This window comes from Poeciliopsis prolifica, unplaced genomic scaffold, assembly GCF_027474105.1.
Source record: "Poeciliopsis prolifica strain line A6 unplaced genomic scaffold, Auburn_PproV2 SCAFFOLD069, whole genome shotgun sequence".
In the NCBI taxonomy this organism is placed as follows: domain Eukaryota; kingdom Metazoa; phylum Chordata; class Actinopteri; order Cyprinodontiformes; family Poeciliidae; genus Poeciliopsis; species Poeciliopsis prolifica.
In genome coordinates, this window is record NW_026562444.1 from 1,557,207 (window position 1) to 1,582,930 (window position 25,724).

The 25,724-nt window shown below is 43.2% G+C and overlaps 1 protein-coding gene and 1 gene segment (V, D, J or C); both read right to left on the bottom strand.

The window, feature by feature from the left end:
- Nucleotides 1-17,885: 17,885 nt before the first annotated feature.
- LOC129351665 (uncharacterized) lies at nucleotides 17,886-19,806 on the bottom strand. The gene is made up of 4 exons (XM_055020609.1): nucleotides 19,518-19,806; nucleotides 18,737-18,823; nucleotides 18,318-18,662; nucleotides 17,886-17,920 (listed from the first exon to the last, which is right to left on the bottom strand). The coding sequence occupies exons 1-4, from the start codon at nucleotides 19,804-19,806 to the stop codon at nucleotides 17,886-17,888; spliced, it is 756 nt and encodes a 251-aa protein (XP_054876584.1).
- A 394-nt stretch (nucleotides 19,807-20,200) lies between these two features.
- On the bottom strand, nucleotides 20,201-20,817 carry LOC129351667 (T cell receptor alpha variable 38-1-like). The segment is given in 3 exon segments: nucleotides 20,201-20,210; nucleotides 20,312-20,639; nucleotides 20,721-20,817. Coding segments are annotated over 3 exon segments (435 nt in total).
- Nucleotides 20,818-25,724: the final 4,907 nt, after the last annotated feature.

Here is a 25,724-nt window from a genome sequence, read left to right on the forward strand (position 1 = left end):
TAATCAAGGAACTCGAGTCATTCAAGGAATCGTTTAAGACCTAATTGGGATTTTATTAGAATTGATTCACTGTTCACAGTTCTATATCAGCAGGTTAGTCACAGCTAGCTTAACTGCTGTTAGCTTATGAAAACAGAAAATTTCCTAAAACCTTTAGGGCAGATTTTTGTGACTTAGTTTCAAGAAAGGGAAGAGAAAATACCCATAAGAGTGAAGCTGTTCATCCTAGGCTACTGGGTGATTATAAAGTGGTATAAAGTGGAACTGGTAAAGTTTACAGGAAAAAAATTTACAAGTTCAGCCTCTGGTTAGCTTTAACTGCACCAAGGTTACCTCATTCTTTACTTCTGCCAAGGACCTGGTCAGGTGATTTTCATCTTTCTCCCAGTCCATTGGAACTCTTAACATCCTGTCCTGGTTGTGAAGTGGCGACCATAATTGAAGAGGTAACATAACTTGTTCTGAGAGCTTTTTTCCCATGATACAGTCAGAATGCCTTTATTGTCATTGTGCACAAGCAGATACAATTTGGGGCTGCAAAATACCTCTGCACATAAAGAAACATGGACAACAGAAGGATGGGGGCCAGCAGAGGCAATGAGTTTAAGGTTTGGGGATGTTTATATGCAGGAATTGTGTATGTTTCGTGTTTGCTATACCAATACCTTATGGACCTGCACCCTGACTCATGAGGCCCTCTAGTGGCTGCTGTGGAGTTTTTGTTCAGGGTTCTGGTGTTTCCTGTCACTGTGGGCTGCAGAGCGCAGTAGTACACAGCAGAGTCTGACAGATGGAGATCCTGGATCGTCAGATTGACTGATTTCTTGTCAGTGTTGAGTTCAGCATCAAATTTGTCTTTTCTGAAATCTGCAGCATTATCTCCTGTTGATGAGAATCGTTTCAGCATGTACTTTGGGAAACTGTTTTCGTCTTGCTTATACCAGAAAAGGTAAACCGTTGAATAAACACTGGTCTCAAAGGTACATCCCAGAGTCAGTGATTCTCCTGCTGCAGCAGCAACTTCTCCTCCTGTCTGCTTCACTGAGTCTCCTTTACACTCTGGGAAGAACAGAACATGCAGAGGAAGAGACGGATCAATAAAGATGATTGATTAAAGGAGAACAATCAGCAGCTTTAAAGACTCCATGTAGAGGAACATCTTTGTATCTTACCAGAGAAAAGAGCCAGAATAATCCACAGCCAATGTTCCATCTGTCCAACAAGGTTTAAATCAGCAGGAGAAAGCAGCTGATGTTCAACATTCAGTCTGACTATTGTTCTCTTCACAGCACCACTTCTTATTGACACAATGCTGGAGCACAGAGCACAAGGAGAGCGCCGCCTACTGGAGCATGGCGCCCTCTAGTGGCTGCTGTGCAGTACTGCAGGTTTTTGTGGATTAACAGGGAGTGAGGCCCTCTAGTGGCTGCTGTGCAGTACTGCAGGTTTTAGTGGATTAACAGTGAGTGAGGCCCTCTAGTGGCTGCTGTGCAGTACTGCAGGTTTTTGTTCAGGGTTCTGGTGTTTCCTGTCACTGTGGGCCTCACAGCGCAGTAGTACACAGCAGAGTCTGTCACTGCAGCAGAGGAGATCGTCATGGACATTTCTTCTTTGCTTCCTATAAATGTCATCCTGTCCAGATGTTCTGCTTCACCTGAAGGTGAGTGAGACTTCAGGAACTCTGGATGTTTTCCTGGATTTTGTCGATACCAGAATAAATAGTAGCTGAACCTTTGGAGTAACTGCAGGTCAGAGTAACAGAGCTGCCCTCTGAACTGAACTCCTCAGTCTTTGCTGCAGTGAGTTGTTGGCAGTTTACACCTGAAGGAAGAAAGAACTGATGTAAGTGAAGAACAACAAGGATGAGATTATTCTCTGAAAGACTCCAACCAACCTGATCCAGTGATCAGAACCAGCAGAGTGAATCCAGATGTGAGCAGAGACAGCATGTTGAGCAGAGTTAATGTTGGAGAGTTGAGCTGAAGGAGGAAGTTTGAGTCTCTTTAGAGTTCAGGAACAGACCAGCTCCTCCTCCTCCTCTTCATCCTCCTCCTCCTCTTCATCCTCCTCTTCTTCATCCTCCTCTTCATCCTCCTCCTCCTCTTCGTCCTCCTCCTCCTCTTCATCCTCCTCCTCTTCATCCTCCTCCTCTTCATCCTCCTCCTCCTCTTCGTCCTCTCCTCCTCTTCATCCTCCTCCTCTTCATCCTCCTCCTCTTCATCCTCCTCCTCTTCATCCTCTTCATCCTCTTCATCCTCCTCTTCCTCCTCTTCCTCCTCTCTCCTCCCTCCTCCTCCTCTTCCTCCTCCTCTTCATCCTCCTCCTCCTCTTCATCCTCCTCCTCCTCTTCATCCTCCTCATCTTCTCCTCTTCCTCTTCTTCCTCCTCCTCCTCTTCATCCTCCTCTTCCTCCTCCTCCTCTTCATCCTCTCCTCCTCCTCTTTCTCCTCCTCCTCTTCATCCTCCTCATCTTTCTCCTCTTCCTCTTCTTCCTCCTCCTCCCTCTTCATCCTCCTCTTCCTCCTCCTCTCTTCATCCTCCTCTTCCTCCTCCCCCCTCTTCATCCTCCTCCTCCTCCTCCTGCTCCTCCTCCCCCTTTTCATGCTCCTCCTCCTCTTCATCCTCCTCTTCCTCCTCCTCCTCTTCATCCTCCTCCTCCCCTCTTCATCCTCCTCCTCCCCTCTTCCTCCTCCTCTTCCTCTCCCTCCTCCTCCTCCTCCTCCCCCTCTTCCTCCTCCTCCTCCTCCTCCTTCTCCTCCTCCTTCTCCTCCTCCTCCTCCTTTTCCTCCTCCCCCCTTTTCATCCTCCTCCTCCTCTTCATCCTCCTTGTCCTCCTCCTCCTCCTCCCCTCTTCCTCCTCCTCCTCCTCTTCCTCCTCCTCCTCCTCCTCCTTCTTCTCCTCCTCTCAGCTTCAGCTGGTTTTAAAGTTCTCAGTATCAAACCGTTACGCTGGTTTCTATGAAACAAACTGTTGACGGTTTATTATTTACTAAAATGCTGATGGTTGACAATTTCTTCCAACTAAATTCTGATAATCAAAGGTTTAAATTTTTCCATATTGTTTCCTGTTGAAATAAAACATTGAGACTTAACATTAAGGAAGTTATACAAGAATCTGAAATTATATTCAATTTAATAATAAGAGGCAGGCTCACAAATGTGCATAAAAAATGTCTATACTCCAGCTCTTAGTTTATGTATTCATTGTCAGTCAGTTTAATAGATGAACTGTGACCTTTCCCCAAACTTGTCGAGCTTTGGGTTTGAGGATACAGAAATGTCACCTGGAGGTGCGGGTGGGCGCAGGCGAGTGAATGAATGAACAAAACACCTGGCAGCAATACGGGATATTTATGGCACCTTCGTTCATCACATTCAGAAACTACCAGCCATTAGCCACCATGATGCTCCACCTCCCTTTTGTTCAGACCAGGATGATATAAAACTTATTATGCGGTTCATTGTAAAGCTACATCTGGAGCCGCCCGCCGTGTTCAGTCCGTCCTCTACCTGCATCAATACTCCTGCAGCTCTTCCCACTGTTTGCTCTGAACCAGCAGCTCCGAGGAGAAAAGCTGCCGGACTCCAGGCAGCGCACCCGTCATTTTAAGGATGTTTATTGGTCCCCAAAAGATGAAAACCTGGATATTATCATCGATCAATAAATCCCCTCAGGCTGAACTTGAAAATTTGAGGTTATGCTGCTAACACTTTGGCTTTCACCACAACTCAGAGAAGTCAGAGCTCCATGTAAAACTAATAATGTCCCCGCTGGAACACAGTGCTAAATAATAAAACATGAATTAGTGAAGCTCCCACGCAGGTAAATTTTTCTGGAGGAATTTTAATAATCAAGGAACTCGAGTCTTCAAGGAATCGTTTAAGACCTAATTGGGATTTTATTAGAATTGATTCACTGTTCACAGTTCTATCAGCATTAGTCAAGCTAGCTTAACTGCTGTTAGCTTATGAAAACAGAAAATTTCCTAAAACCTTTAGGGCAGATTTTTGTGACTTAGTTTCAAGAAAGGGAAGAGAAAAATACCCATAAGAGTGAAGCTGTTCATCCTGGGCTACTGGGTGATTATAAAGTGGTATAAAGTGAACTGGTAAAGTTTACAGGAAAAAAATTTACAAGTTCAGCCTCTGGTTAGCTTTAACTGCACCAAGGTTACCTCATTCTTTACTTCTGCCAAGGACCTGGTCAGGTGATTTTCATCTTTCTCCCAGTCCATTGGAACTCTTAACATCCTGTCCTGGTTGTGAAGTGGCGACCATAATTGAAGAGGTAACATAACTTGTTCTGAGAGCTTTTTCCCATGATACAGTCAGAATGCCTTTATTGTCATTGTGCACAAGCAGATACAGTTTGGGGCTGCAAAATACCTCTGCACATAAAGAAAACATGGACAGAAGATGGGGCCAGCAGAGGCAATGAGTTTAAGGTTTGGGGATGTTTATATGCAGGAATTGTGTATGTTTCGTGTTTGCTATACCAATACCTTATGGACCGCACCCTGACTCATGAGGCCCTCTAGTGGCTGCTGTGGAGTTTGTTCAGGGTTCTGGTGTTTCCTGTCACTGTGGGCTGCAGAGCGCAGTAGTACACAGCAGAGTCTGACAGATGAGATCCTGGATCGTCAGATTGACTGATTTCTTGTCAGTGTTGAGTTCAGCATCAAATTTGTCTTTTCTGAAATCTGCAGCATTATCTCCTGTTGATGAGAATCGTTTCAGCATGTACTTTGGGAAACTGTTTTTCGTCTTGCTTATACCAGAAAAGGTAAACCGTTGAATAAACACTGGTCTCAAGGTACATCCCAGAGTCAGTGATTCTCCTGCTGCAGCAGCAACTTCTCCTCCTGTCTGCTTCACTGAGTCTCCTTTACACTCTGGGAAGAACAGAACATGCAGAGGAAGAGACGGATCAATAAAGATGATTGATTAAAGGAGAACAATCAGCAGCTTTAAAGACTCCATGTAGAGGAAACATCTTTGTATCTTACCAGAGAAAAGAGCAGCCAGAATAATCCACAGCCATGTTCCATCTGTCCAACAAGGTTTAAATCAGCAGGAGAAAGCAGCTGATGTTCAACATTCAGTCTGACTATTGTTCTCTTCACAGCCAGCAGCGGCTCCAGTGTACATGCAGCCCTGAGTAAACACCGCCTTTGTTGAACTCCACCCCCACACACAAACACACTCCTGTTTCAGTGCACGTTTATTCACTTGTACTGACTCCCATCAATTCTATGATCTTGACATTTCCCCTGAGCCACTTAATTCCCACCTTAATCCCACACCTAACTCAAAAATTATGTTTTTATTGTCTGGACATGGCAAAATGTCCTCACAGCTATAAATGTCCAACAATGTCAGTTGTTTGACAAGATTAAGTCCTCATAATGATAGATAAACCACACACACACACACACACACACACACACACATACACACAAACACACACACACACATACACACACACACACACACTCACACACACACACACACACACACACTCTTGAACACCCCCACATGTGCTAAAACAGCAGATTATCCAGTCCTTTACATTTTCTAAATTATTGTGACTGAACATGATTTTTTCCCATTTTCTAACTCCTCAGAATCATTAAGGGCAAAACATCATACAAAGTTCTGTAATTTTAGGTGAACTAGTTTCTTATAAAGAATGTATATGTATTTGTCTGCAATGTCCCTCTGTGACATGTGGAACTGAAAACACCTACAGGAAGGCTAATATAAATAAAAGAAAATTTTTTATCAAACACAAACAGATTTTACGGAAACAAAGCTAATGGAGAGTTTCCCAAGAGCTACAGTCTCTGCATCTCTTCATTGGGTCCAGGCAGCATCCTCAGCTCAGCATATGGCTGAGCTTCGTTATCATTTAAAAGTGATCAGCTGCTTGTTCACAAACAGCCTCATGGTTCATCTATTGGCTGTCCGATATTTGTCCAGAGAGAGACTCTGAGTTCTCCCAGGAATTAACTCAGCTAAACTGAGGGTGTGACTTTGTGTTGCAAGTTGGTGAGTACGAGGAGGAGTGGGATACGCTGATGCACCCAGTCACTGGAGGGCCTTTTCTTTTTAGAGCAAAGAATGAAGCCAAAACTTTCATAACAGTCTTATTCAAAGATTTGGACATACATCCTGATCATACGTACTCATCAGATTAATAGTACCTTTCAAAAATAAACTTCAGCATGTATTAAACATAGAATGAAATATAAATATGTTAAAACAGAAGTTATCTAATTATATAATGTCTTTCACTTGGTGATGGAACTGCTGACAAAGGAACTTTTCAGTCATATTCTAGTTTATGAAATAAGTCTTTTATTCGCTCAATGCTTACAATTTAAAACTGTTTCACAATTTAGAAATTTTTTTTGTAAAGAATTATGAGATTCTGTAACAATCAAAATGTTATTAAACATTTAAAAAATAGAATAAGTAACTTCTTTGTAAACCAAATCAATCAAACTTTTTATTTTTCATATGATTCTGACTCTACAGCTGTCCCTCAATTGGTTGGCAACCCTTTGCTGAATTACCCTTAGCCAGGGGAGCTCAAGTCCAGTCCTGGAGAGCTACTGTCCTGCAACTTTTAGATGCAGCCTTACTCCAGCAGACAGAGATCAGCTATGAACAGGCCTGGTAATGAACCATTCATTTGATTCAGGTGTGTTGGAGCAGGGATGCATCTCATAGTTGCAGGATGGTACTCTCGAGGACTGGACTTGAGCAACCCTGCCCTTAGCAGATGAGCTATAGCTATATTAAAGATATAGTGCAGGGGTGGCAATCCTGGTCATCAAGGGCTGCTGTCCTGCAACTCTTAGATGGCTCCCTGGTCCAACACACCTGAGTCCAAAAGCTCAATCACCTCCTAAATGCAGTCAAGTTCTTCAGAGTCCTGCTAATGACTTCATCATTTCACTCAGGTGTGTTGAAGTGGAGACACATCTAAAAGTTGCAGGAGACCATCCCTCAAGGACCAGCAGTTGCCCACCTCTGAATTAGAGGTGGGCAACTCCTGGTCCTTGAATTTCCCAAGGACCAGGAGGGCAACGCTAACCCTAACAATCAAAGAGATTGTTTTCTCTCTATGTTCAGTTTTTTATATTGCCTCAAACGATCAGACAATCAGACTGAAACCTAATAAGCCATAGAAGCAGGGAGTGTGGCCCTCTAGTGGCTGCTGTGCAGTACTGCAGGTTTTAGTGGGTTAACAGGAGTGAGGCCCTCTAGTGGCCGCTGTGCAGTACTGCAGGTTTTAGTGGATTAACAGGGAGTGAGGCCCTCTAGTGGCTGCTGTGCAGTACTGCAGGTGAGCAGCAGTGTGATGGAGAAGCAGATGGTGGACAGGGTCTGCAGCAGCAGTGGAGTGGAAGGAGCCACTGGGGACCGTTTGACCAGAATCTGAGTGGAACGGAACACAGGAAATCCAGATCTGGAGATCGGTTCAGGTAACCTCAATGAGGAAACAAGGTGGAGGAGCGACACGAAAAGATGCAGAGATCTAGAAGGGCTTGGAGCTTTACCTCTACTGGTTAACACTCGGATGCCAAAGTGCTGCCTTGCAGGTTCTTACATAGAAACCCTGATGAGATGGAAACTAACTGCAGAGAATCGGACCTGCTGCCTCATGAGGCAGATCACGCAAACTGCAGAAAAGGGTTGGAGAATAGATGAACACAAGTCCTGGACCCCATCAGTGAGACATAGGGTCAGATATAAGGTCAGATGTATCATCAGCCAGGAGCCGCAGGATTTTTGGGGGCCTCCATCAGGCCCTGGTTTAGCTCACCTGGTTTAGCTCACCTGGTTTAGCTCACCAGGTTTAGCTCACCAGGTGAGGCGGTCATCTGCCCTCTTTGCCCTTTGAGGTGTGCAGCGCCCCCATCTGTTCTCCCTGTGAAGTTGACACAGTCAGTCCTTTCTTCTGATTGCATTAAATGTCTTGACCTCATTAACTGGAAAGATGAGACCCTTTCCCCACCATTAGTTCAGCTTCCAATCTGCATTGGTACATCAGTTTTGGGAATGATTAACTCCTGAGCCATTTTAAGTGAAGCCAGTCTTAAAGAAACTTTAATCTTGATTCTAGTGGTTTAACAGGAGTGAGGCCCTCTAGTGGCTGCTGTGCAGTACTGCAGGTTTTAGTGGATTAACAGGGAGTGAGGCCCTCTAGTGGCTGCTGTGCAGTACTGCAGGTTTTTGTTCAGGGTTCTGGTGTTTCCTGTCACTGTGGGCGTCACAGCGCAGTAGTACACAGCAGAGTCTGTCACTGCAGCAGAGGAGATCGTCATGGACATTTCTTCTTTGCTTCCTATAAATGTCATCCTGTCCAGATGTTCTGCTTCACCTGAAGTTGAGTGAGACTTCAGGAACTCTGGATGTTTTCCTGGATTTTGTCGATACCAGAATAAATAATAAGCTGAACCTTTGGAGTAACTGCAGGTCAGAGTAACAGAGCTGCCCTCTGAACTGAACTCCTCAGTCTTTGCTGCAGTGAGTTGTTGGCAGTTTACACCTGAAGGAAGAAAGAACTGATGTAAGTGAAGAACAACAAGGATGAGATTATTCTCTGAAAGACTCCAACCAACCTGATCCAGTGATCAGAACCAGCAGAGTGAATCCAGATGTGAGCAAGACAGCATGTTGAGCAGAGTTAATGTTGGAGAGTTGAGCTGAAGGAGGAAGTTTGAGTCTCTTTAGAGTTCAGGAACACACCAGCTCCTCCTCTTCATCCTCCTCCTCTTTGTCCCTCCTCCTCCTCTTCATCCTCCTCCTCATCTTCATCATCCTCCTACTCTTTGTCCTCCTCCTCCTCTTCATCCTCTTCCTCCTCCTCCTCTTCCTCTCAGCTTCAGCTACTTTCTGATGGAAATATGTAATGATTTCAGGACATTCAGAACAATAATTTACATAAAATCCTAAATAAACTTTGATTTCAGGGTTTCCCCCAGTAAACCTGCTCAGCCTGGTGGTCGGTCTCTGAGGCGAACAATTATTGTTCAGTAGAAGTGTAATTACTGGATAATTATATGTTTCTCCAAAACATCACCAGGAAACATTATTTAAGTCCACAATTAGTCTTAAAAACAACAAATCAAAAAATACATTTAAAATTAATGTTACTATTTTCCACTTCTCATTAATCTAAATTAATTCAGCGTCCGTTAGGCCTACAGGGGCCATAAATAGTCCTATTTTAACACAGACCAGATACATAAATGTAGCATTTATTTATTGAGATTTATTCTCTGAGTTCCTGGTGTAAGTTTTAGATCAATAGAATAATATTTAGGGAAAATGCAGAGGGCATGCAGATATTGGCAGTCTATAATGGGCTTTGCCAAAAATGCATCCCCCTGCTAACATGGAGAAATGAAGAGTTAAGAGTGAAATAACCTTTTGTACATAATCACACTTGTTCTATGAAGATTTTTATGAATAGAAGAATATTTGGGGAAAATAAGAGCATGCAAATATCGGCAAGATAATATTTTGCTTTGCCAAAAGATGCATCCCCTGCTAACTTGAAGAAATGAAGGGTTAAGAGGCATTTCACCTTCTCTATGTAATGATTCTTATTCTCTGAGCTCTGCTATAAGTTTCATATCAACAGAACAATAGCCGGGATGCAGATATTGGCAGGCTCAGAAATTAAAATGCATCCCCTCCATTAATAGACGAGAGAGTTCAGGATGATGTGAAATGTTCTATTAACACAGAATCTGTTTTCTAGCTTTAAACTATTATGGTGTTGAAAGAAAAATTGGGGCATTTCAAACTATCCGTGGAAAACATTTTCATCAGACACTGAAAAACCTTCAACTCATTCGTCTCAATAAAGGTGTAAAAATCTGATTTATTTATCTGCGAAATAAAACCCACCATTTTAGGGCTTTACATGGTTAAGAAACGTGATAATGTTACCAATATCTTTAAAGTTTGCTCTCGGTCAGTTTCCTCATCAATATGCGAGAGTTCAGAGCAGGGATGGGCAACTCCAGGGCCGGTCTCCTGCAACTTTTAAATGTGTCTCTACTTCAACACATCTCAGTCAAGTAATGAGGTCATTAGCAGGACTCTGGGAACCTGGCTGCACTTAGGAGGTGATTCAGCTGTTGGATTCAAGTGTGTGGACCCGGGAGACGTCTCAGAGTTGCAGGACAGCAGCAGGACCAGGATTGCCCGCCCCTGGTTTAGAGCGATGCACGCTCCTGCAACAGGGCATGCAGTTCTTGACAGGCATACGCTTCTCGTTATATCACCAGGCGCAGGCAGCGTGTTGAGGTGGAACCATGTACAACAAACAACAAAATCATTCTCACTGCTCCTCAATGCGTCTCTGAAACATGATTACAGGTTAGAATTAGAAGAATTAGAATTAGAATTAGAATAGCATTTATTGTCATTGAACAGGATTCAACGAAATTTCTATTGCAACTCCCGCAAAAGTCAAATATATATAATATTAAATAAGCAAACACACAATAATAATAATATATACAACTAAAATTAACTAAAGGCACTCAACCACACCAAAGAAGAAGCAGCAGGTCCAATTATGGTAAAGTGCAGATGATGTGATATTCCAGTGTTTCACATAGAACTGTACTACCAAAGCAACGCGCTGGATTTTAAACGATTACCTTGATTTCTCCAAAGAAACACAATTCCTCACAGGAAGTTGATGTAAATATCCACCCTGTGTCCAGTTTGAGTGAAGTTTGCCTGTATGAAGTTTGATAATCTTTCATAGACGTGCAGAAATAAGCTACATGAAACAGGAAAGAAGTCGGCCATATTAGATTGAAGTTTTACCCCGTTTTTGGCCTCCATATTTGATCAGTCATGTAGATAATGGTGACAGGGTGGCAATGCCGAAGTTTCCTTGCTGAGAACGTGGTGGTTGAAGCGCTGAGCTGCAAGTGTCTTCAGTAGGTAACAGCAGAAACATTTACAGAAACAGGCTGGGAGAGGATCAGACTCTTTGGAGCTTTTCAGAATAAAACTACTTCAATTATTTTAAACAAAACCTTCACAGATGTTTATTATAAAGCAGAAGTAAAGAAACATTCACAGACTGTTGCATCAGTGTAAAAATTATCAGTGGAGTTAAAACAACTAAATCTATGGAAGTTTATCTCTCACACCAGTAGGTTTCCTAACTGCTTCCACTGGTTTCCACTGACTTCTCCCAGTTTGAACTGTTGGAGGGAACCAGATGAAGATGCTGCTGCACCTCATGTTAATGTAACATGATGTATGTGGCCCTCTAGTGGCTGCTGTGCAGTACTGCAGGTTTTTGTTCAGGGTTCTGGTGTTTCCTGTCACTGTGGGCTGCAGAGCGCAGTAGTACACAGCAGAGTCTGACAGACGGAGATCCTGGATCGTCAGGTTGAATGATTTGTTGGTTTTATTGAAGTCAGCATCAAATCTTCTGCTGTCAAAATCTGGAGCTTATATTTTGTTGATGTTTGTTGCTTCAGCATGTACTGAGGGAAACTGTTTTCCTCCAGCTTGTACCAGAACAGTGTTGGCGTCACAGAGATGGTATCATAAGTACATCCCAGAGTCAGTGATTCTCCTGCTGCAGCAGCAACTTCTCCTCCTGTCTGCTTCACTGAGTCTCCTTTACACTCTGGGAAGAACAGAACATGCAGAGGAAGAGACGGATCAATAAAGATGATTGATTAAAGGAGAACAATCAGCAGCTTTAAAGACTCCATGTAGAGGAAACATCTTTGTATCTTACCAGAGAAAAGCAGCCAGAATAATCCACAGCCAATGTTCCATCTGTCCAACAAGGTTTAAATCAGCAGGAGAAAGCAGCTGATGTTCAACATTCAGTCTGACTATTGTTCTCTTCACAGCACCACTTCTTATTGACACAATGCTGGAGCACAGAGCACAAGGAGAGCGCCGCCTACTGGAGCATGGCGCCCTCTGGTGGAGGATCAGATGTTGCAGACCCTCCTTGTTACAAACCTTAGGAAAAAGTTACCCAGTCTGCATGTCCTCTGGAGATGGTTAAGATTCTGTGATTTAGTCCAAAAGGATGGATTTAAATTCCCCTTACAGCTGATTGAACCTGGTTTAGTAAAACAATTAATGTTCTGCTGACCACACTTCTTGATTTTCTGTCTGTTTAGATCCCAAAGTGGGTCCTGGAGGGCCGCCATCCTTCATGTTTTAGTCTCTCCCTGGTTTAACGCAGCGGGATCCAGTCATGGCTCGTTAGAAAATGGATCTGCTGAAAAGGTTGATGGTTCCAGGGAGAGAACTGAACATGCAGGATTCCGGCCCTGCAGAACCCCCTTTGGGCCCCCCGGCTATAGATGAACCAAGATAGAAATATGTGGAGTTTGCTGCTGGGGCGTCCCATGAAAGCCATTTTAATGAAACAATAATCGGTTTATGGCAGAGAAACATAAGTCTGCTTGGTGTGAACCGGCAGCAGAACACTGGAGACGCCACAGCTTCCTTTTATTGATGTTCAGATCAGGTACAGTCACAGGTGTGAGAAAACCAAAACCAGAGCTAAACAACCTCAGACATTTCTAAAATCCTCCTCTATAAATGTCTCAGTTGATTCTGAAGTTGCTTTGGCCAAATAATGCCCCTTATCACCTTGAAGGAAACAAAGCAGAGAGACACCATCAGTTTTTCCTTCAATGGTTTTTATGCACATTTCAACAGAGAAGCAACATTCAAAATTAGCTCCTCAGTTTCATTGATACTATCATTAACTTCTCTGGAGCTGCTGGCCGTCCTGCAGGTGAGTCTCAGGTTCAAAACACTGGAATGAAACGGCTTCATCAACCTCATTATTCTGTTCAGGTTGTGCAGCAGAGGCTCATCTAAATGTTGCAGGACGCCGGTTGGAGTTCAACACCCTGAGATGGAAACAAGTTTTCAGAATAAGTTCCACTGGTGGGTCTGTGCCTTACCAGAGCCACGACGTGTTTCTGAGATATGTTGTCCAGCTGCCTGAACGTTACAGCTGTTCATAACGTAACTGTTCTCTCTTTGAAAGTTCACATGACGACTGGATGGAAATGAATGAAGAGATCCGGAAACACATTCACACATCTGATGCTCAGAACAGAAATCCAGGTAAATCCGCCCAAACACCATACCAACTTTATTTATAAAGCTCTTTAAAACAACCACAGCTGAAACAAAGTGCTGCACATAAAATAGATAAAAACAAATACAGTTTAAACACAAACTTACAATATGAAACTAGATCTCACTGGAGTTGAAGGCCAAGTGAAATAAATGGGTTTTAAGATGAGCTTTAAAAGTGGACAGTGAAGGGGCCTCTGACCTGCAGGTCATCCATAACTTAGGACCCCGACAGAGAAAGCTCTGTCCCCTCTGAGCTTCCTTCTAGATCTCGGTTCCTCCAAGAGATCGATAAGGTATGTCAGGGTGAAGAAGCTCAGTGAGGTAAGCCGGGGCAAGATCATGCAGCGATTTCAAAACAAACATAGAAATTTTAAAACGGATCCTAAAATAAACAGGCAGCCAGTGAAGTGAAGCCAAGACAGGGTCACATGCTCTCTCTTTCCAGTTCCTGTCAAAAGTCTTGCAGCCGCATTCTGAAGCAGTTGCAGACGTGAGAGCAGTGACTGACTGACTCCCAGATATAGAGAGTTACAATAATCCAGTCGAGTCAAATAAAAGCATGGATCACTGTTTCAAAATGCTGCCTGGAAAGAAAAGATTTTACTGATGCCAATCGCCTTAAGTGATAAAAACTGGACTTAACCACAGGCTCTAATGTGGCTGTCCAATTTAAATCACTGTCCACCTTAAAACCAAGATCTGTAATAACAGGTTTAAAATAAACTGGTTTAAAATAAACAGGTTTAAAATGCACCTCCAAGGGTCAAAGGTCAACAGAGGAGGACTCACAGGAGCCACTGGGTCCGAACACCATCACCTCTGTTTTCTTTTCGTTAAAATGTAAAAAGTTCAAAGCCAACCAAGCTTTAACATCATCTAGACATGCCAGGAGATGTTTGATTGACTGGACATCTTTCTGCTTCAGGGGCAAATAAATCTGGCAATGAAATGAAATCCATGTTTGCTGAAGATAGAACCCACAGGCAGTAAATAAAGACAGAAAAGCAGTGGGCCCAGAACGGAGCCCTGTGGTACACCATATGACATTGAAGCAGTAGATGATTCAGAGTCTCTAATATTTACTGAAAATGTTCTGTCCTCCAGGTTGGACCTGAACCAATTAAGAACAGTGTCATCAATACCTACAATAAGCTGTAATCACGATATTAAAATGTCGTGGTCGGCTGTATTAAAGGCAGCAGTTTGGTCAAGTAAAATCAGAACATGATTACCAGAATCACATGCTGAAAGGATGTCATTAAAAACTCTTATTAAAGCAGATTCTGTGCTATGAAGAGTTTTAAAACCTGATTGGAAAACCTCCAGAATACCATCTTCATCTAAAAACTGTTTCAGCTGATGGTATACAATTGTTTCTAAAACCTTAGAAAGAAAAGGCAGCTTCGAGATGGGCCGATAATTTGCCAGAACAGAAGGATCAATGTCAGGTTTTTTAAGCAGTGGCTGCACTACTGCATGTTTAAAACTAGCAGGGACCACACCTGAGGACAGACTGCTATTTATAATTGCACAAACAGGCTGCACTATGCTAGATAAAATATCTTTAAAAAGTCGTGGAGGGACAGGATCACGGGGGGAACCTGCTGGCTGAATATGGCCAACCACATCCTCTAAACGTGAGACAGTCAGGCTCAAACTGAGTGAAAGCAGCAGAGCGAGGGACCGAAACAGAGCGAGGGACCGAAACAGAGCGAGGGAGCGAAACGGAGCGAGGGACCGAAACGGAGCGAGGGACCGAAACGGAGCGAGGGACCGAAACAGAGCGAGGGACCGAAACGGAGCGAGGGACCGACACAGAGGGGTCAGAGTCAGGAGCTATGGTAAGAGCCCTGGCACTACCAACCTTCTCAATAAAGAAACACAGAAATTCTCACACATGTCAGGAGAAGCTTCCAAATAGACATCCTGTGGAGTATTAAGCATAGAGTCAATGGTGTTGAATAAGACACGTGGGTTATGTCTGTTGAGGAGATAATATTAGCCAAATATTCCTTTTTGTCTCTGTAACTGTGCTCTGCTAGAGTCGCCAACAGTCTGTTAAAATTTGAAAAGTAACCTGCAGTTTATCCTTCTTCCACCTGCGTTCAACACGGCGACATTCCTTCCTTACAGCACGAGTTCTGTCATTAAACCAAGGCTCAGGGTTAATCTTTGGTTGCCTAGTTTTTAATGGAGCAACCGAGTCCAGGATTGTTTGACAGGAGGAACAGAACCAGGACCAGAGCTCTTCAGTATCAAGTGGAGGAAATCAGATGATCCATGAAGTTGAAGAAAAGCAGTAGAGAACTGAGTGGCCGTGGAGGGGTTAATAATCCGATAACGCCGAGCGCAGCACGGGTTTTAACTGCAGTAGGTGTCAAACTAACCCTGAATAAAACAGGCAAGGTGATCTGAGAACACAGAGTCACAGATTTCCAGGTGATCCACAGGCAGACCGCAGGACATAACCAGGTCCAGTGTGTGTCCGCGCTCATGTGTGGGCCAGATACGGCCTGTACCAGGTTAAAGGAGTCCAGAAGGTTAAAAAGTCCTTTACCAGGCTTATCAGGACAGCACACATGTATATTGAGATCTCCAACAATAAGAACATGATCATAGTTAGTTATAATCCCAGCTAAAAAGTCAGAGATAAAATCCTTATTATATTTGGGGGGCCGGTAAACCACAGCACAGAAGACAGGCTTTACGTGTCTCATCTCAAATGACGTGAACTCAAAGCTGGGAATGGCGTCTGTAGAAAACTGCTTACATTTATAGTCCTGTTTGGAAACAGTCGCTGTGCCTCCTCCTCTCCCTGAAGGTGAATTAAAATAAGAACGTTTGCTGGTAGAAGCTCAGACAGAGCACTGGACTCACAACACTCAGCCACGTCTCAGTCACACACAGGAAATCCAGATTTGATGAATGAAAAAGTCCCGAAGAATAAAAGTTTTGTTCATAAGCGACCTGGCGTTTATTAGGCCAAACCTGACAGGAACTGGAGTATGGGCTTCAACAGGTTGGGAGACCTGGCACAGCGGTCTCAGGTTTTGAAGACACCGCCGGCAAATATAGGGGCAATGGCGGCGGTGCAGAGGGGCTTCAACTCCAGCCACAGGCACCAAACAGACATCAACAGGATCCAAAAAACGCGGAGGCATCGAGAGCCTAGAAATAATCCACGTGATGATCGGGTAAAACAAGGACAGTGCGTCAGAAAGAACTTCAGCTTCACCAGCCGGCCGCTTCGTCTACCGCGACAACGATAACGTCTCCGCCGTGTAAGCAGCGCTGGTACCCGAAGCAGGTGACTCGGAATCTCCGACAGAAGGGGGGCGAGGATTGTTGGTCACCAACATCAAATAACACCATATCCTGGACCAAAGGTTGGAGGTCTAGCAGTGTGTTGCGATCATACGCCAGCAGAGATTCAGTTCCGTAGATGATACAAGTCAAACGTAAGAATGACAGACGAGCAGCCATACACACCGGCGCCATCTTGCCATAGTGAGGTCCAACAGAACCAGAACCAGCACTGTGGTTCTTCCACAGTCTGTGTTCATGTCATTGAACACTTTGACTAGGCCAGCCTCAGTACTGTGGTAAGCATGGAAACCTGTCTGTGTTGAGTTGACAGAATGTCTCTTTCCTTAAACGTTGGTTTGTAAGTTGTGTAAATTGGAGTTCAGGTGGTTCCGTCTCTGGACTAGCGATGCTGTTGGGTTTCACCAAACAATGTTTCCCTGCAATGCTTTAGTCATGAACTCAGAGTCGGTGCCAGAAACTCCCTTCACTTTCATGGGGCAAATGAGTCAAATATGACTGGAAAATATTTAGCAGTTCTCTGGTTTCAGGAAGTGAAGGTTAAAAGGTTTTAGCTGTGCTCTCTTTAAAAATGGTTTCTAATGTCTGGAAATGGAAATTGTTTGAAAATAACAAACAGATGAGCCAACTAGGAAATGTTTATAGTGTCTGAAACATGTTTTCCTCTCTGTCTTATTGAAACATTCATTTAGATGATTCTCAGACTCTGACCCAACAAGTGCAGGAGTCTGAAGATGAGGAGAAAAGTCTACAGAAAGAGAAATCTAACTGGACTGAATGAGGAAGTAGCATTTCTACTGGCGTCTTTATTCTGCCTGTCAGTGATTAGCAGCTGCAACCACAGCGACTCTGATCAAGCAGGATGATCAGAATCCATCTGATATGACGCTGAGCTGTGAATACCACTTCCCTCCTCTTTGAAGAGGAGTCAGATATCTGTGTTCAGGTTTTTGTACAGCCTCTTCTCCACTTTGTATCACTGTGTTTCCAGAGCGCAGTAGCAGAGAGCCGCGTCTGCCGGGGTCAGCTCTCTGATGCTCAGCTCACTGGAGGAAGACGATGCTGCTGATCCAGGATCAGGAACCATGTTGTTTCTAGAGGACAAACAGGAGCCTGAAGGTCAGAACGACGTCTGGCCCAGTGCAGGACAGCAGACCCACATGTTGTCTCCTGCTGGACTGAACCAGAATCCCTGACCTTAAACTGACCTCTACTGAGAGACAGAAGCAACAGGAGGGAGAGCAACATGTCTGGAGTCCTGAGAGCCACACAGATCAACAATGAAGGAAGAACAAATGATGGAGGAGCTGAAGGTCAGTGGGCGGGGCCACTTCAACTCAACCAATCAGAGAGTTTCTGCTTCCTCAGCAGCTCCGTCTCTGATCTTTGCTGCTTCATGTCTCTGTTGTCTTTGTCTTCAGTCCAACGACTCAACAACCAGTGGGAGTGAGGCCCTCTAGTGGCTGCTGTGCAGTACTGCAGGTTTTAGTGGTTTAACAGGGAGTGAGGCCCTCTAGTGGCTTTTGTGCAGTACTGCAGGTTTTAGTGGGTTAACAGGGAGTGAGGCCCTCTAGTGGCTGCTGTGCAGTACTGCAGGTTTTAGTGGATTAACAGGGAGTGAGGCCCTCTAGTGGCTGCTGTGCAGTACTGCAGGTTTTAGTGGATAAACAGGGAGTGAGGCCCTCTAGTGGCTGCTGTGCAGTACTGCAGGTTTTAGTGGCTTAACAGGGAGTGAGGCCCTCTAGTGGCTGCTGTGCAGTACTGCAGGTTTTAGTGGATTAACAGGGAGTGAGGCCCTCTAGTGGCTGCTGTGCAGTACTGCAGGTTTTTGTTCAGGGTTCTGGTGTTTCCTGTCACTGTGGGCCTCACAGCGCAGTAGTACACAGCAGAGTCTGTCACTGCAGCAGAGGAGATCAGCAGATCCAGGTGCTTCTCTCCTCTCAGGTAAGTGGAGAATCTTGTTGATGATTTCAGAGACTCTGCTGATCTTGAGCTGTTGAGCCCTGAGATGTAGTAGATGAACTCTGGAGGTTTTCCAGGATTTTGTTGATACCAAAAGAAATCATCACCAAGAGCTATCTTGTTGGAGTAACTGCAGGTCAGAGTAACAGAGCTGCCCTCTGAACTGAACTCCTCAGTCTTTGCTGCAGTGAGTTGTTGGCAGTTTACACCTGAAGGAAGAAAGAACTGATGTAAGTGAAGAACAACAAGGATGAGATTTATTCTCTGAAAGACTCCAACCAACCTGATCCAGTGATCAGAACCAGCAGAGTGAATCCAGATGTGAGAGCAGAGACAGCATGTTGAGCAGAGTTAATGTTGGAGAGTTGAGCTGAAGGAGGAAGTTTGAGTCTCTTTAGAGTTCAGGAACAGACCAGCTCCTCCTCTTCATCCCCTTCATCCTCCTCATCCTCTTCCTCCTCCTCCTCCTCCTCCTCTTCATCCTCTTCATCCTCCTCCTCCTCCTCCTCCTCCTCCTCCTCCTCCTCCTCCTCCTCCTCCTTCTCCTCCTCATCCTCTCAGCTTCAGCTGCTCAGTTCAACAAACTTTGGCTCAATAGATTCTTCTTCCTTGTTCCTTGTGTCCTTCCATTAAGCCTTAATTTTACTTAGTAAAGTTTTTAAGCAGATCAAACCAAGAACATTATCCATCTGTTGTCTTTGCTGTTATTCATACATTATAATTACTAACATATTAGGAGCCAATATTGTGTCTAAATGTTGAAGTGTCGTGTGTGAGTTATATTTTCATTAATCATCAATGCTTACAAATGATTTTTTTCCACGACAAGCACAATAATGCATTTTCAGTTTATAATGCATTTTATTTATGTATTTATCTTGATATTAAGAAACATATTTAATTTTTTGCTTTTTGCCTGTTGAAAATGTTTTCCTTGAGGTTACTGACAAAGCCATTACAAAATATCGCTTTATTCATTTAATTATTCAATAATTTACACTGTGTCAGGTCCTGCTTCAATAGTTTATGTACAATAATTCAATCTGTTTTAATAAACATTGAACCAGTCCGGTCCTCGGCTTGCAGCAAATTAGTTGTTTTGGCCCTTTGTGTTTTTGACTTTGACATCCCTGGGCGCAGGTCTTCATGGACGGGCCCTGAAGACGGTTTAGGGTCCATGGAGCCAAACCGGGTCCAGGGTCCATGGAGCCAAACCGGGTCCAGGGTCCATGGAGCCAAACCGGGTCCAGCCGTGCTGTGACGGGCCGTCACAGCACGGCTGAGTCCAGAACCTGAATAAATACCTGCAGCTGGCGATGGTGACGGGGAGAGCCTGGCTTCCTGGACTGTCATCGGGCATGTGAGTTTTGCTTCTGTTGACTCTTCTGTTCAATAAAGCAGATTAATATTGTGTCTGAATCTTTTCTGCTCCTTCAGGCCAGGAACTTTGATCCGCCATGTCGGGGCCAGACTGTCCACCATGACACCCTCAAGTCAGGTGATTTGAACAGGCCATCTGACCAAAGGCCAAGGAAGGCAAGGATGAGCGGTTTGTTTTTCATCCCTCAATATTAAAGCGACAGCAGAAAGACTACATAGAAGACGATGGATGATATTTTATCATATGAAGGTCATATTTTTCAGAAGTAGTTGATCAGATTTCAAGTCAAATTATTTTTTGTTAATTCTTTTTAAATGTCTTTTTACTTTAATGATTCACCAAACTCACTTCCTGGTTTTCATATTTTCATTTCAAACTGATGAACCAAACACACAGAGGTCTGCTTCAGACTGAGTTCAACCAAACAGGGAGTGAGGCCCTCTAGTGGCTGCTGTGGAGTTCTGCAGGTTTTTGTACAGGGTTCTGGTGTTTCCTGTCACTGTGGGCTGCACAGCGCAGTAGTACACAGCAGAGTCTGACGGACGAAGATCCTGGATCGTCAGAGGAACTGATCTAGCAGTGGCATCCAGGCTGGAGGAAAATCTCTTCTCCGTTGTTTTCCCATCGCCAATCTTAAAGCGGCTCAGGATGAATGTGGGACTGCTGCCTCCCTCCAGTCTGTACCAGTAGAGGTAATGGTTGGATCCACTTGTGTCATAGAGACATTGCAGAGTTGCGTTGCCTCCTTCAGTAGCCATCAAGTCTCTCTCTGGTTGCAGCACGCTGTCGGTCTGTGCTCTGCATTCTGTAAAATACCAACAACAGGATCAGTGTCAGCTCAACAGCAATCTGCTCTGATGTTAGATGAAGATAGCTGAGTTCTTACCGAGGCTGACAACAGCCAGCAGCACCAAGAACAACAGAGGAGGCATGTCTGAGGAGAGAGCAGAAACAGAGCTGGCAGCTCTGTGCTCGGTCTTCATGTGCTGACAGGAGCCCTGTGGTACTCCCCCTACTGGCAAGTTTTATTCAACACATCCCTGCTCTGCCTCACTTCTGCAGAGCAGGGATGCAGAGCAGCCTGGACCTCCCATCTTCCCCAGTTCAGCTCAGATCAGCTTCATATCCCCTGCAGAGTCACTGAGGTTCAACTTTTACTCTGTTTTTCACTGTGGTTTTGCATCTTTGAGTTATTGTTGTGTCAATTAATCTGGGATTTTCAAATAATTTAAAATAATTCAGAGGTAACCAAATCAAATAAAATGTTCACTGATTTCAAACTTTGGCTGCCTTGGTGCATTTAGCATCAGTCATGCTCTGGATCGACATCAGACCCTTTAGACGTTTAATTAAAGGTTTTGAATCGTTTACAAGTTGATAATCAATTCAGGTATTTACATTACATTCAATAATTATCATATTATTGATATTGATCTGGCATTAGCATGGTTCACTAAAACTACATTTCAGAAGTAGTTGATCAACTACAAAAAAAATATTTTTATTCTTCTGATGTAACATTCTAATTTTATGACTTTTTCACTGCAAATCAAAAATCATAAAAGAAGAAAAGGTTTTGAAATATCCACCTGTATAATTATCTATATATTTTATCTAAAGTAATATTCTTTATTAAATGGGTTTTGTTTATATTTTGGTTATTCACACATGAGATCATATAAAACCTTCATCAGTGGGTTTATGTCACTGGAGAAAAGGTTTGATTCATCTGATGTTGTCCATTCAGCTTGTTTGGGTTCATTGTTACAGCTTCACCTTTTACCTTTAACTGGAAAAAACCCCATTAATTAGTATTTAGTTACAAGACACAATTAATTCAATCTGCACATAATATTTACCAGCACCAGACATAAAAACAAAACTGACATGATTAGATTGTGTGGTTCCCCACAGCTGCTCCTGTTCTCGTCTCAAACTTGATGTAATAAAGATGTTATAACAAACATCATGGGCGTTTCCTCCATCAACCTCTCCATTAGAGGTTCTGCAGTATTCCTGCTCTGTTTGGACAGATGAGATGAGAACTCTGATTTTCTTTCCTCTTCTGAACGATGAACTAACAGGTGATCAAACTCAACACCACGAAGACAAACAAGCAGCAGCATTTTGTAATCCTGACATGGAGTAAAACAGACAAGTGTAATCACTGATTGTTTGTCAGTTACTCATCTGATGCCATCAGTTGCAATAGTCATATTTTATAAAAATGATTTATAAAATTATTACTGGGTGTCTTTGACCCCATCAGTCAAAACAATGTGGAATATAAACTTTTATGGTGTCCTCTGGCTTTTGCTGACATGGTTTATTGCATATTGTGCAAATTTTACATAGGTCCACCAATCTTGGACTTTATTACATGTGAGGCTGTGCAGTGTATGAATGCTCTGAATGAACTGTCATCATGTCTGTTATGACAGTAATAACAAATCATTTATTTGACTATTTGTGCAATAATTATACAATCTTGCAATTTTTAAATGTGTAAAGCTTTTATTTCATACCTAAATTCAATGTGTTTAGATTTTCTCTTATGTCATACGTTCTTTTAATCTACAGTTATTTTGATTCAGATCCCAGCAGAGAATCATATAAAATGTCCCATAATAAACTTTTCTCTTTTGACTGGATTTGACTGAGGATGGGAAGCTAAATACGTACATTTTAGAGATCTTAACTTCTTGAAAAATAAATTCTTCAGTTTTTTTAAATCTGTTTTATTCCGTGAGCTATCTTCTGACTGTTCATGTAATTCTGAAGCACTTTGATCAACTGTTATTTTGAAAGTTGCTATGGAAATAAATTTTGACAGTTTTTTCTTTTTTTTCACAGAACAAGCTTCTTAAAATGAACATGACGCTGTTTCAGACTGAATCCCACCGAAACAGAAGAAGAACAGAGGGAGTGAGGCCCTCTAGTGGCTGCTGTGCAGTACTGCAGGTTTTAGTGGATTAACAGGGAGTGAGGCCCTCTAGTGGCTGCTGTGCAGTACTGCAGGTTTTAGTGGATTAACAGGGAGTGAGGCCCTCTAGTGGCTGCTGTGCATACTGCAGGTTTTTGTTCAGGGTTCTGGTGTTTCCTGTCACTGTGGGCTGCAGAGCGCAGTAGTACACAGCAGAGTCTGACAGATGGAGATCCTGGATTGTCAGGTTGAAGGATTTTATGGTGCTGTTGAGGTCAGCATCAAATCTGTTATTGTTGAACTCTGAAGCTTTATCTTTTGTTGATGACAGCTGCTTCAGCATGTACTTTGGGAAACTGTTTTCTTCTTGCTTATACCAGAACAATGTGGGAGTAAAACTGGTCTCATAAGTACATCCCAGAGTCAGTGATTCTCCTGCTGCTGCAGCAACTTCTCCTCCTGTCGCTTCACTGAGTCTCCTTTACACTCTGGGAAGAACAGAACATGCAGAGGAAGAGACGGATCAATAAAGATGATTGATTAAAGGAGAACAATCAGCAGCTTTAAAGACTCCATGTAGAGGAAACATCTTTGTATCTTACCAGAGAAAAGAGCAGCCAGAATAATCCACAGCCAATGTTCCATCTGTCCAACAAGGTTTAAATCAGCAGGAGAAAGCAGCTGATGTTCAACATTCAGTCTGACTATTGTTCTCTTCACAGCCAGCAGCGGCTCCAGTGTACATGCAGCCCTGAGTAAACACCGCCTTTGTTGAACTCCACCCCCACACACAAACACACTCCTGTTTCAGTGCACGTTTATTCACTTGTACTGACTCCCATCAATTCTATGATCTTGACATTTCCCCTGAGCCACTTAATTCCCACCTTAATCCCAACACCTAACTCAAAAATTATGTTTTTATTGTCGGGACATGGCAAAATGTCCTCACAGCTATAAATGTCCAACAATGTCAGTTGTTTGACAAGATTAAGTCCTCATAATGATAGATAAACCAGCACACACACACGCACACACACACACACCCTTGAAAACCCCCACATGTGCTAAAACAGCAGATTATCCAATGGAGATAATCTGCTATAATGGAGAGTTTCCCAAAGAGCTACAGTCTCTGCATCTCTTCATTGGGTCCAGGCAGCATCCTCAGCTCAGCATATGGCTGAGCTTCGTTATCATTTAAAAAGTGATCAGCTGCTTGTTCACAAACAGCCTCATGGTTTATATATTGGCTGTCCGATATTTGTCCAGAGAGAGACTCTGAGTTCTCCCAGGAATTAACTCATGATGAACGACTGAAATATTGTCAGCATGTTGGTAAGCTGCAGTCAGGTGTAATAAACACCTGGGATAATAAACATGTTCCTATTTTATTCTATTTGTCCATCAGATTAAAAAAAATTCTTAATTTTGTAGTTTAACAGGGAGTGAGGCCCTCTAGTGGCCGCTGTGCAGTACTGCAGGTTTTTGTTCAGGGTTCTGGTGTTTCCTGTCACTGTGGGCCTCACAGCGCAGTAGTACACAGCAGAGTCTGTCACTGCAGCAGAGGAGATCAGAAGATCCATCTGGGTTTTATCATCATTCACGTTGAAGGAGAAACCAGGAACCGGATCCTGGAGTTCAGCTCCAGATCCTAAATGAGAAATCAGGAACTCTGGAGGTTTTCCAGGATATTGTCGATACCAGAAGAAATAATCACTTCCAGTAGCTTTGCTGGAGTAAGTGTAGGACAGAGTAGCTTTGCTTTTTTCTACAGCGAACTCTTCATTATGAAGCGCGGTGAGTTGTTGGCATCTGACTCCTAGATGAAGAGAAACCTGTTAGTTTCAGTTTCTGTAAATAAATTCACATTTATTAACTTTGAAAACGTGTTTTTGAAAAACAGAGACATTGTGACCTGTTAGCAGAGAGGCGATGAGCAGAGACAGACCATAATAGTCCATGATGAGCAGAGTTGATGTTGGAGAGTTGAACTGAACTGAAGGAGGAAGTTTGAGTCTCTTTAGAGATCAGGATCAGTTCAGCTCCTCCTCTTCCTCCTTTTCCTCTCAGCAGAAATAACATGAGAATAAAATAATGCATCAAGCAAATTATGTTTCAATGTACATTCAAAACTTTAAAAAGAAAATCACATATAAAATATCCAGTTTATGAAGACAAATCTAGTCAGTTTAAATGAATCATCCAGATCAAGTCCATTGACAACTGACAATGCATCAAGTTCAGCTTACTATTGAAATTATATTTAAAAGTTTTCTACCATACCAACTTTATTTATAAAGCACTTTAATACAACCACAGCTGAAACAAAGTGCTGCACATAAAATAGATAAAAACAAATACAGTTTAAAAACAACAAACATACAATATGAAACTAGATCTCACTGGAGTTGAAGGCCAAGTGAAATAAATGGGTTTTAAGATGAGCTTTAAAAGTGGACAGTGAAGGGGCCTCTGACCTGCAGGTCATCCATAACTTAGGACCCCGACAGAGAAAGCTCTGTCCCCTCTGAGCTTCCTTCTAGATCTCGGTTCCTCCAAGAGATCGATAAGGTATGTCAGGGTGAAGAAGCTCAGTGAGGTAAGCCGGGGCAAGATCATGCAGCGATTTCAAAACAAACATAGAAATTTTAAAACGGATCCTAAAATAAACAGGCAGCCAGTGAAGTGAAGCCAAGACAGGGTCACATGCTCTCTCTTTCCAGTTCCTGTCAAAAGTCTTGCAGCCGCATTCTGAAGCAGTTGCAGACGTGAGAGCAGTGACTGACTGACTCCCAGATATAGAGAGTTACAATAATCCAGTCGAGTCAAAATAAAAGCGTGGATCACTGTTCAAAATGCTGCCTGGAAAGAAAAGATTTTACTGATGCCAATCGCCTTAAGTGATAAAAACTGGACTTAACCACGGCTCTAATGTGGCTGTCCAATTTAAAATCACTGTCCACC

Excerpts from the sequence above, each read along its gene's own strand:
- LOC129351665 (XM_055020609.1), bottom strand. The coding sequence starts at position 19,806 with ATGACAGTCCAGGAAGCCAGGCTCTCCCCGTCACCATCGCCAGCTGCA. Across the intron at positions 18,824-19,517 it reads GCAAGCCGAGGACCGGACTG|CTCAACTCTCCAACATTAAC; the intron begins GTTCAATGTTTA and ends TTCCTCCTTCAG. Across the intron at positions 17,921-18,317 it reads CACCAGAACCCTGAACAAAA|TCGTTGGACTGAAGACAAAG; the intron begins ACCTGCAGTACT and ends CTGGTTGTTGAG.